Raw genomic sequence first — 12633 nt, 5'->3', positions numbered from 1 at the left:
TATCTATACTAATATCTATTTTAAATACTAGCTTTGAAAAAAAACAGTTTACCTTCTAAGCAGTTCTTTCTCAGAGAATTGAGCTTATTTGCCTAAACACGTCTGGGGTAACCATCTCAGTGGTTGAGGTTGCACATAAACCACAGATAGCAGTCTAGATATGATATCTGAGGCAGAAGACATTCTGAAAGATTTTTCTCATGACCAGGAAAGATAAGTTGACGTCTTTTATAGTCACTTTTATATTCCAGAAGGGGCAGTCTTGTAGTCCATTCTGCATTCTGAGTATACATTTTCTAATTTTGAGCCTGTAACTATCACCCAGATTTTTTTCATTAGTATATAAGATTCAACTAATGAATTTACTGGGTTCTTTTTATAGTCTTCATCTCTGGGAAACAGGGAAAGCCACAACTTTGACAGATATCTGAATGACATTCTTTGGATTCTGCATCTCTCTCATGCTCTGCATGGCTCAGTGGTCACAATACTAAAGTCAGACTAATAACACTGTAGCACTTTTTGCTTGTACATCACATTTTCACAACCTTGTTCATGAAGTAAAGATTTACTGAGTGCTCTAGACCCTGGGGATACAAAAGTGAACACAACAAAATTCCCTGCCCGCCTGGAGCTGACATTACGAGGGAGATAGTGCCATACCAGGGGTGGAAGTGCTATGGCAAATAGCAGAGAGGCAGGGAGTCCAGGGAGGATTATCCACTTTAAAAGGTAGCCCAGGGAGGCCCCACTGAAAAGGTAACATTTCAGCAAAACCTAATAGAGGTTAAGGGAAAGAGAATGGCAGGTTTTCATGAATAGGAGCCTCTCACTTACGGTGTATTTTCTTCCATATACAGCTTTCTATTTTTAGTGGGAATCTGGTAAGCATAATTTGGGAAGACAGCCAAGTTTATTTCTGCCACTTAATGACTATGATCCTATGTAAGGACTTGTTTCTCAGTAACTGTTACTAATATATGTTAGTAATATTTGACCAAGTAATATTCATGAAATTCTTAAGGACCATCTGTTGAGGGATTACTATATAAATTTTTGTAGTTACATATCCCAAACTTAAAGCCAATTTAAAATCAATACTTACAGTTGACAGAGGATCTAATATTCTTTTCCATGGAAATCCTTAATTTTGAAGATGATCTTGTTCACATATCAGAAACTAGATGCAGACTTTATTTAATCATATCCAGCTTTGTTCCATAAAGGGTTTGAGAAGACTTCTAAGAGTACATACAAAACAAAAGGATAGAAATAAATCATTGAAGTTTAGGCAAAAGCAAAATGTGGGTGGGAAAATATAGCCAGGGTCAAAATTAGACACAAAAATGTAGAATATGTGATTCTGTGTAATTGTTATAAGTCAGTCTACATGTAGAGTTATAAAGTTACAAGGCAAAATGGATATGGTGCTCTCTTAAAACAGTGTCCTAAAAGTCAGAGAATTTCAGTCAATGTCTGAAATAATTCTGCTACTTGCCAGTGCTCAATTCCAGCTCCTACTCTTTGGAAGAGATGTATGAAGCTAAAAATATTAGTTGTGATATAAAACAAAGAATTGTGTTTTATTAACATCTACATTATGGAAGAAATAGTGCTTTTTCTATTTAGAAATCTGATTGTGTTTCTTTCTTTGCAGGTTATATGGCGGGATGAATTACCGTCGGCTTGGAGGTGGTGTAGGAGTTATAAAAATGACACATTGTGAATCCCATATATGGTGACCATATAGAAGACAGTCATGCATTTGCTCCTCTGTATTGTGGAGAGCTTTGACTTTGGAGCTTTGTATAGCTCTAGAATACACTAAACAAATTTTATTATTTGCTGGTGCCTCAACATGTGGAAATACAGATACATTGAAAGTACTTCACCTGCAAGACGCCACCTTTGCACAATAATTTTCAGTTCTGTGCAGAAGAATATTTATTTTTGGTTTTAATTTATCATGGGATTTTTGTTGCTGGGTTTTTGGTTTTTTGTTTTGGGATTTAGCCTTCCTCCCACCAAAAGAGAAAAAAAGGAAAGACAAAAAAAAAAACATTTCAAGCAGTAAAACCTTATTTTTAAGATACTGATTAAGTTTGAAACTACTAATAAGGGAAGAGGTCTATATGGGATCTAGTTGTCAGTTCTAAGCAGTCCATCCACAAGACTCCACTACTTACAGGGACTTACCAGTGACAAAGATAGGTATGCAAGGTGTATTAGTTAGGCATCATTCTTGCAGTAAGCACCAGAAGACTTGAAAATCTAAAAAACAAAACAAAGGAAACATCTCATTTAACTAGAACAATTCAAAAGGAATATTAAATCAATAAGACCAGGACTCAGATGCCAAAGTTTTCATCAGTGGAAGCTCACATCTTGTTTCCTTCCTTATGGACTTGCTTGCCACTATAAAGTCTTTTTTTCAAATATTTCCATAGAGTTCCTGCTAGATCTAGAGCTCTGCTCAGTGCCTCTACAAAAACAGTATATGATTCTCATATACTGTCTTGAGAATCCCCCAGTAGAATCACGTGTAACTCTGCAAGTTTTTGCTCAAAAACGTTACTGACTGAAGCAACTTTCCTTTCTATTTCCTATTGCTACTAAGGACCAGCAGGGAGAAATGTCCTCTCCCCAGCAGTGAATACTGTTATGCAATTTACACTTGATGCTCAGGCCTGCTGAAGCTGAGGCTTACCTGTAATCACAGCCTCCAAGGGAATGAATTCTTCAGTTCATGAAATAGTATGCTAACGAGTATAAAATCAATTGAGGCATTTAATTAATAAAATCTTGGTTCTTTTATAAAAACTATATATCATTATCCCCATTCTATAAAGCCACTATTACCACTACTCTCAAATTGCACTTTCTGGTAAAAAGTTAACATTTTTAAGGAAAAAAAAGAATACAGATTTCAGTGGTTAAAGTGTTTTTGTTATTGTGATCATACACCAATTTTTTTCAATGTATCTTGCAGGAAAAGCTTTGAAAAAGACTTCAACCACAACCATACGGAATAACCTTCTTCTCCCTCCCCTCACTACAAAAATGTTTGGCAACATTTGTGTTTACATTTAAAGATCATTTGCACCTTTATAAGGAAAAAAATAAGTATTTGGTAAACAATTGTTTACATGCATCATTTATGCTTTTTTCTAGCATGTATAACTTTTTAAAATAAAGGTAGTACTTACCATAAAAAAATTTTGGTTAATGCTTTTTAATGCTTGTATCTCTGCTACTTAATTTAGATTTTCTGTTTCTATATCATTTACACTTCCTATTATAAAGTTAAAAGTACTTACAACCTGAAGGAATAAAGGGATTACCGGCTAGAATTATGAATTTTTATTATATATTTTATATAATAGTAGTATATTACCTAACCTCTAAACTTATTTTCTGGTGTGGGACTTGGAATCAAACGATTTTGAGCTAGAAGGACTTTTAACAATCATCTGGTCCAGGGACTTCCCTGGTGGCACAGTGGTTAAGAATCCACCTGCCAACACAAGGGACACGGGTTCGAGCCCTGGTCTGGGAAGATCCTGCATGCCGCGGAGCAACTAAGCCTGTGTGCCACAACTATTGAGCCTGCGCTCCAGAGCCTGTGAGCCACAACTACTGAGCCCATGTGCCTCAACTACTGAAGCCTGCACGCCTAGAGCCCGTGCTCCACAACAAGAGAAGCCACTGCAATGAGAAGCCTGCACGCCGCAACTAGAGAAAGCCCACATGCAGCAACGAAGACCCAACACAGACAAAAATAAATTAATTAAAAAATCATCATCATCATCAGGCTTCCCTGGTGGCACAGTGGTTAAGAATCCTCCTGCCAATGCAGGGGACACGGGTTCAAGCCCTGGTCTGAGAAGATCCCACATGCCACGCAGCAATTAAGCCCATGTGCCACAACTACTGAGCCTGTGCTCTAGAGCCCTCAAGCCACAACTACTGAATACCACTGTGCCTAGAGCCTGTGCTCCACAAGAGAAGCCAATGCAATGAGAAGCCCGTGCACCACAATGAAGAGTAACCCCCACTCGCCGCAACTAGAGAAAGCCCACGCACAGCAACAAAGACCCAACGCAGCGAAAGATAAATAATGTTTTTTTAAATGGCTAAATAAAATCATCATCATCATCTGGTCTAAACCCATTTATTGCTCTGCTTTAAGAATGAAAACCAAGGAAGTCCTGCCTAAGCGTAAATAGTCAATGATAGAACCAACATTTGAAATCAGTTCCCCTAACTCCTACTTCATTTCTCTTTCTATGCCACACAGCCACTGCAGACTTACCTGAAACATGGCCTGGAACTAAATATACTAATAGACCTTAATTTTAAGGTCTGGTATGCAACATTGAAAAGGTATAAAAATTTTTATGAGATCATTACGGTACTGCATCACTAACAGTCAGTCTTCAAGACAAAATCACATATTTCCAAAGATTCTACTATTTCATATATTTGAAGAAAAGGAGGGGAATAGTAACAGCAACAAAATTCTAGGGATTAGACTTTCCATAAGCAGGGAAGTCCCCAGTGAGAGCAATTCACATGGCAGTGATTCAAGAGTAGAGACCCAGGAACTATAGCACTGGCCAAAGTGACCATCGGAGTCTAAAGGGTCTTTTTTTTCCTTACGCTGAAGGTGCTCCAGTTTTATTGAGTGAAGTGTACTTATTCTATAAAAGACACTGGTGTAAAATAGAATATTTATTAACTTAATATTTATTAACTTATTAATAACTTATTAACAATACTATGAAGTAAACTTGGGTTGGGTTGGTGGTTATCTTCATTTTATAAATAAGTAAATTGAAGCTTAGAAAAGTTAAAATGACATGGTAGATGCTGAACCTCAAATGCACATCCCCTGATTCCAAACCCATTCTTCTCTATAGTGCTCTCCACATTCCCATTTCTAATGTCACTGTTCCCCAGTTTTGTTCTCCAATATTTTACCTGCAAATAATCTACACTGCAGAGACTAGTTTTTGACAACTGTGAAGTAGAAAAGGTCCCTCCTGAACAATATTTGAGTGAAAGTAGGGAAAAAGCATTTCAAACTTTATATTAACTTAGGAAACAGATGGGAAAAGAAAATGGGATAAGGAAAGAAATAGAGGAGAGAAGAAGGAAGAGGCAAAAACAGACCAGTAAACCCAAATATCACTGGCTGGTTGTCTAAGTACTTTGTGACACTGGCTCTTTAAATTGCTTTGAGGTCTCTGTACTGGAAGTGACTGATAAGAATAGTTCCTAGAAATGACAAAACTCTTCAACTAGAGTTGTCTTAAGTGTCCTTAACAATAGTAACCTTTAAGTTATTTAGTCATGGTTAGGAACTTTTAAATGTAGAAGACGGATGGTATTATACTAACATTAAATATTCAGGGTGTTCCAATAACTGTCAGTAACCTATTAATATCCCTATCCTAGAAAGTCAGAATATTTACTAAAGGGATTCTGAATTCCTAGGAAAAGAGGACATGTATCTTCAGTGTGAATTTAGATCAATATATATTTGGACTCCTACTAAACAGAAACAGTCCCTGCCTTCAAAAACCTTACAGTTTCAAGTACACCTTCAAAATGGCAGAGGAGTAAGACATGGAGATCACCTTCCTCACCACAAATACATCAGAAATAACATCTACATGTAGAACAACTCCTACAGAACACCTACTGAATGCTAGCAGAAGACCTCAGGCTTCCCAAAAGGCAAGAAACTCCCCACGTACCTGGGTAGGGCAAAAGAAAAGAGGAAAAACACAGACAAAAGAATAGGGACGGGACCTGCACCAGTGGGAGGGAGCCGTGAAGGAGGAAAGGTTTCCACACACTAGGAAGCCCCTTCACGGGTGGAGACTGTGGGTGGTGGAGGGGGGAAGCTTCGGAGCCACAGAGGAGAGCGCAACAACAGGGGTGTGGAGGGTAAAGCGGAGAGATTCCCGCACAGAGGATCGGTGCTGACCAGCACTCACCAGCCCGAGAGGCTTGTCTGCTCACCGGCTGGGGCAGGCGGGGACTGGGAGCTGAGGCTCGGGCTTCCGAGGTCAGATCCCAGGGACAGGACTGGGGTTGGCGGCATGAACACAGCCTGAAGGGAGCTAGTGCGCCACAGCTAGCTTGGAGGGAGTCCGGGAAAAAGTCTGGAACTGCTTAAGAGGCAAGAGACCATTGTTTTGGGGTGCAGGAGGACAGGGAATTCAGAGCACTACCTGAACAAGCTCCAGAGATGAGCACAAGCCACGGCTATCAGAACAGACACCAGAGATGGGCATGAAATGCTAAGGCTACTGCTGCAGCCACCAAGAAGCCTGTGTGCAAGCACAGGTCACTATCCACACCTCCCCTCCCAGGAGCCTGTACAGCCCACCACTGCCAGGGTCCCGCGATCCAGGGACAACTTCCCCAGGAGAACACACAGTGTGCCTCAGGCTGGAGCAACGTCACGCCGGCCTCTGCCGCCACAGGCTCTCTGCATTCCGTACCCCTCCCTTCCCCTGGCCTGAGTGAGCCAGAGCCCCCTAATCAGCTGCTACTTTAACCCCATCCTGTCTGAGTGAAGAACAGACGCCCTCAGGCAGCATATATGCAGAGGCGGGGCCAAACCCAAAGCTGAACCCCAGGAGCAGTGCAAACAAAGAAGAGAAAGAGAAATTCCTCCCAGCAGCCTCAGGAGCAGCGGATTAAATCTCCACAATCTACTTGATGTACCCTGCATCTCTGGAATACCTGAATAGACAACGAATCATCCCAAAATTGAGGCGGTGGACCTTAGAAGCAACTGTAGACTTGGGGTTTGCTTTCTACATCTAATTTGTTTCTGGTTTTATGTTTATCTTAGTTTAGTATTTAGAGTTTATTATCAGTGGTAGATTTGTTTATTGATTTGGTTGCTCTCTTCCTTTTTTTTTATATATAGATATATATTTTTTTCCTCCTCTTTTTGTGAGTGTATATGTGTATGCTTCTCTGTGTGATTCTGTCTGTATAGCTTTGCTTTTACCATTTGTCCTGGAGTTCTGTCTGTCTGTTTTTATTGTTTGTTTTTTAATATAGGTTTTAGCGCTTGTTATCATGGTGGATTTCATTTTTGGTTAGGCTCCTCTCTTCTTTCCTTGTTTTTTTAATTACTTTTGAATTATTTTTATATTTAATAATTTTTCTTACTTTTTATTTTAATAACTATATTTTATTTTATTTTTTTCTCCCTTTTCTTCTGAGCCGTGTGACAGGGTCTTCATGCTCTGGCAGGGTGTCAGGCCTGAGCCTCTGAGTGGGGGAGCCCAATTCAGGACATTGGTCTACCAGAGTCCACCTGGCTCCATGTAATATCAAACAGCATAAGCTCTCCCAGAGATCTCCATCTCAACGCTAAGACCCAGCTCCACTCAATGACCAGCAAGCTACAGGGCTGGACACCCAATGCCAAACAACTAGCAAGAAAGGAACACAACCGCACCCATCAGCAGAGAGGCTGTTTAAAATCATAATAAGGTCAATGACACCCCAAAACACACCACCGGATGCAGTCCTGCCCACCAGAAAGACAAGATCCAGCCTCATCCACCAGAACACAGGCACCAGTCCCCTCTACCAGGAAGCCTACATAACCCACTGAACTAACCTTACCCACTGGGGACAGACACCAAAAAAAACCGGGAACTACGATCCTGCAGCCTGTGAAAAGGAGACCCCAAACACAGTAAGTTAAGTAAAATGAGAAGACAGAGAAACACACAACAGAAGAAGGAGCAAGATAAAAACCCACCCAACCAAACAAATGAAGAGGAAATAGGCAGTCTACCTGAAAAAAGAATTCAGAGTAACAACAGTAAAGATGATCCAAAATCGTGGAAATAGAATGGAGAAAATACAAGAAACATTTAACAAGGATCTAGAAGAACTAAAGAGCAAACAAACAATGATGAACAACACAATAAATGAAATTAAAAATTCTCTAGAAGGAATCAATAGCAGAAAAACTGAGGCAGAAGAACGGATAGTGACCTGGAAGATAAAATAGTGAAAATAACTACCACAGAGCAGAATAAAGAAAAAAGAATGACAGAGACCTCTGGGACAACATTAAATGCACCAACATTCGAATTATAGGTGTCCCAGAAGAAGAAGACAAAAAGAAAGGGACTGAGAAAATATTTGAAGAGATTATAGTTGAAAAATTCCCTAATATGGGAAAGGAAATAGTCAAGTCCAGGAAGCGCAGAGAGTCCTATACAGGATAAATCCAAGGAGAAACATCCCAAGACACATATTAATCAAACTATCAAAAATTAAATACAAAGAAAAAATATTAAAAGCAGCAAAGGAAAAACAACAAATAACATACAAGGGAATCCCCATGAGGTTAACAGCTGATCTTTCCGCAGAAACTCTGCAAGGCAGAAGGGAGTGGCAGGACATATTTAAAGTGATGAAAGGGAAAAACTTACAACCAAGACACTCTATCCAGCAAGGATCTCATTCAGATTCGATGGAGAAATTAAAATGTTTACAGACAAGCAAAAGCTAAGAGAATTCAGCACCACCAAAACAGCTTTGCCACAAATGCTAAAGGAACTTCTCTAGGCAGGGAACACAAGAAAAGGAAAAGACCTATAATAACAAACCCAAAACAATTAAGAAAATGTTACGAGGAACATACATATTGATAACTACCTTAAATGTAAATGGATTAAATGCTCCAACCAAAAGACATAAAATGGCTGAATGGATACAAAAACAAGACCCATACATATGCTGCCTACAAGATACCCACTTCAGACCTAGGGACACATACAGACTGAAAGTGAGGGGATGGAAAAAAATATTCCATGCAAATGGAAATCAAAAGAAAGCTGGAGTAGCAATTCTCATATCAGATAAAACAGACTTCAAAATAAAGATTATTACAAGAGACAAAGAAGGACACTACATAATGATCAAGGGATCAATCCAAGAAGAAGATATAACAAGTGTAAATCTTTACACACCCAACACAGGAGCACCTCAATACATAAGGCAAATGCTAACAGCAATAAAAGGGGAAATCGACGGTAACACAATCATAGTAGGGGACTTTAACACCCCACTTTCACCAATGGACAGATCATCCAAAATGAAAATAAATAAGGAAACACAAGCTTTAAATGAGACATTAAACAAGATGTACTTAATTGATATTTATAGGACATTCCATCCAAAAACAACAGAATACACTTTCTTCTCAAGTGCTCATGGAACATTCTCCAAGATAGATCATATCTTTGGTCACAAATCAAGCCTTGGAATATTTAGGAAAATTGAAATCGTATCAAGTATCTTTTCTGACAACAACGCTATGAGACTAGACATGAATTACAGGAAAAAGTCTGTAAAAAATACAAATGCATGGAGGCCAAAGAATACACTACTAAATAACCAAGAGATCACTGAAGAAATCAAAGAGGAAATCAAAAAATACCTAGAAAGAAATGACAATGAAAACACAACAACCCAAAACCTATGGGATGCAGCAAAAGCAGTTCTAAGAGGGAAGTTGATAGCAATACAATGCTACGTCAAGAAACAACAAACATCTCAAACAAACAACCTAAACTTACACCTAAAGCAATTAGAGAAAGAAGAACAAAAAAGCCCGAATTTAGCAGAAGGAAAGAAATCATAAAGATGAGATCAGAAATAAATGAAAAAGAAATGAAGAAAACAATAGCAAAGATCAATAAAACTAAAACCTGTTTCTTTAAGAAGATAAACAAAATTGATAAACCATTAGCCAGACTCATCAAGAAAAAAAGGAAGAAGACTCAAATCAATAGAATTAGAAATGAAAAAGGAGGGCTTCCCTGGTGGCACAGTGGTTAAGAATCCGCCTGCCAATGCAGGGGACATGGGTTTGAGTCCCGGTCTGGGAAGATCCCACATGCCGTGGAGCAACTAAGCCCGTGCGCCACAACTACTGAGCCTGCGCTCTAGAGCCCGGGAGCCACAACTACTGAGCCCACGTGCCACAACTACTGAAGCCTGTGAGCCTAGAGCCCGTGCTCCACAACAAGAGAAGCCAACGCAATAAGAAACCCGCGCAACCCAACGAAGAGTAGCCCCCGCTCTCCACAACTAGAGAAGAACCAGTGCTCAGCAACGAAGACCCAACGCAGCCAGAAAAATAAATTAAATAAAATAAAAATTTTTTAAAAAAATCTTCCAGCAAACAAAAGCCCAGGACCAGATGGCTTCACAGGTGAATTCTATCAAACATTTAGAGAAGAGCTAACACCTAACCTTCTCAAACTCTTCCAAAATATAGCAGGGGGAGGAACACTCCCAAACTCATTCTACAAGGCCACCATCACCCTGATACCAAAACTAGACAAAGATGTTACAAAGAAAGAAAACTACAGGCCAATATCACTGAAAAACATAGATGCAAAAATCCTCAACAAAATACTAGCAAACAGAATCCAACAGCACCTTAAAAGGATCATACACCATGATCAAGTGGGGTTTACCCCAGGAATGCAAGGATTCTTCGATATATGCAAATCAATCAATGTGATAAAACATATTAACAACTTGAAGGAGAAAAACCATATGATTATCTCAACAAATGCAGAAAAAGCTTTCAACAAAATTCAACACCCATTTATGATAAAAACCCTCCAGAGGGCTTCCCTGGTGGCACAGTGGTTGAGAGTCCGCCTGCCGATGCAGGGGACATGGGATCGTGCCCCGGTCTGGGAAGATCCCACATGCCGCGGAGCGGCTGGGCCCGTGAGCCATGGCCACTGGGCCTGCGCGGCTGGAGCCTGTGCTCCGCAACAAGAGAGGTCACAACAGTGAGAGGCCCACGTACCACACACACAAAAAAAAACACCCTCCAGAAAGTAGGCATAGAGGGAACTTACCTCAACATAATAAAGGCCATATGTGACAAACCCACAGCCAACATCATTCTCAATAGTGAAAAACTGAAACCATTTCCTCCAAGATCGGGAATAAGACAAGGATGTCCACTCTCACCATTATTATTCAACATAGTTTTGGAAGTTTTAGCCACAGCAATCAGAGAAGAAAAAGAAATAAAAGGAAGCCAAATTGGGAAAGAAGAAGTAAAGCTGTCACTGTTTGCAGATAACATGATACTATATATAGAGAATCCTAAAGATGCTACTAGAAATCTACTAGAGCTAATCAATGAATTTGGTAAAGTAGCAGGATACAAAATTAATGCATAGAAACCTCTTCCATTCCTATACACTAATGATGAAAAATCTGAAAGAGAAATTAAAGAAACACTCCCATTTACCACTGCAACAAAAAGGATAAAATACCAAGGAATATAGGGGCAAGACGGGAATAAAGATGCAGATCTGCTGGAGAGGGTGTGGAGAAAAGGGAACACTCTTGCACTGCTGGTGGGAATGTGAATTGGTACAGCCACTATGGAGAAGAGTATGGAGGTTCCTTAAAAAACTACAAATAGAACTACCATATGACCCAGCAATCCCACTACTGGGCATATACCCTGAGAAAAGCATAATTCAAAAAGAGTCATGTACCAAAATGTTCATTGCAGCTCTATTTACAATAGCCAGGAGATGGAAGCAACCTAAGTGTCCATCATCAGATGAATGGATAAAGAAGATGTGGCACATATATACAATGGAATATTACTCAGCCATAAAAAGAAACGAAATTGAGTTATTTGTGGTGAGGTGGATGGACCTAGAGTCTGTCATACAGAGTGAAGTAAGTCAGAAAGAGAAAGACAAATACCGTATGCTAACACATATATATGGAATCTAAGAAAAAAAAAATGTCATGAAGAAACTAGGGGTAAGATAGGAATAAAGACACAGACCTACTAGAGAATGGACTTGAGGATATGGGGAGGGCAAAGTGTAAGCTGTGACAAAGTGAGAGAGTGGCAGGGACATATATACACTACCAAACGTAAAATAGATAGCTAGTGGGCAGCAGCCACATAGCACAGGGAGATCAGCTCGGTGCTTTGTGACCACCTAGAGGGGTGGGATAGGGAGGGTGGGAGGGAGGGAGATGCAAGAGGGAAGAGATATGGGAACATATGTATATGTATAACTGATTCACTTTGTTATAAAGCAGAAACTAACACACCATTGTAAAGCAATTATACTCCAATAAAGATGTTAAAAAAAAAAAAAAGATGCAGACCTACTAGAGAATGAACTTGAGGATAGGGGGAGGGGAAAGGGTAAGCTAGGACAAAGTGAGAGAGTGGTATGGACGTATATACACTACCAAACATAAAATAGGTAGCTAATGGGAAGCAGCCGCAAAGCACAGGGAGATCATCTCGGTGCTTTGTAACCACCTAGAGGGATGGGATAGGGAGGGTGGGAGGGATGGAGATGCAAGAGGGAAGAGATATGGGGACATATGTATATGTATAACTGATTCACTTTGTTATAAAGCAGAAACTGATGCACCATTGTAAAGCAATTATACTCTAATAAAGATGTTAGAAAAAAATACCAAGGAAAAAACCTACCTAAGGAGATAAAAGACCTATAATGCAGAAAACTGTAAGACACTGATGAAAGAAATTAAAGATGACACAAACAGATGGAG

At 39.7% G+C, this 12633-nt stretch overlaps 2 protein-coding genes across 8 annotated transcripts in view; one reads left to right on the top strand and one right to left on the bottom strand.

Moving 5' to 3' along the window:
* KLHL20 (kelch like family member 20) overlaps positions 1-3216 on the top strand; it is a 78490-nt gene extending 75274 nt beyond the window's left edge. For all 3 annotated transcript variants that reach the window (XM_022565225.2, XM_089910921.1, XM_022565227.3), the window contains one exon: positions 1658-3216. In XM_022565225.2, the coding sequence (XP_022420933.1) occupies positions 1658-1742 (85 nt within the window). In that variant the 3' untranslated portion in view covers positions 1743-3216. The remainder of the gene's footprint in view (positions 1-1657) is intronic.
* CENPL (centromere protein L) overlaps positions 1-12633 on the bottom strand; it is a 104937-nt gene that overhangs the window by 62395 nt on the left and 29909 nt on the right. For all 5 annotated transcript variants that reach the window (XM_089910968.1, XM_089910980.1, XM_089910970.1 and 2 more), the window contains 2 exons: positions 2197-2271; positions 1106-1241 (listed from right to left, as the gene is read on the bottom strand). The gene's annotated coding sequence lies outside the window, so the exon portion shown is untranslated. The remainder of the gene's footprint in view (positions 1-1105; positions 1242-2196; positions 2272-12633) is intronic.

Source organism: Delphinapterus leucas, chromosome 1 (genome assembly GCF_059928025.1).
Source record: "Delphinapterus leucas isolate spDelLeu-1000000601 "Yukka" chromosome 1, BTC_Dleu_Yukka2, whole genome shotgun sequence".
NCBI classification, from domain to species: Eukaryota; Metazoa; Chordata; class Mammalia; order Artiodactyla; family Monodontidae; genus Delphinapterus; species Delphinapterus leucas.
The sequence above is the reverse complement of the archived record's forward strand: the minus strand, read 5'-3'. Positions and strand labels throughout refer to the sequence as shown.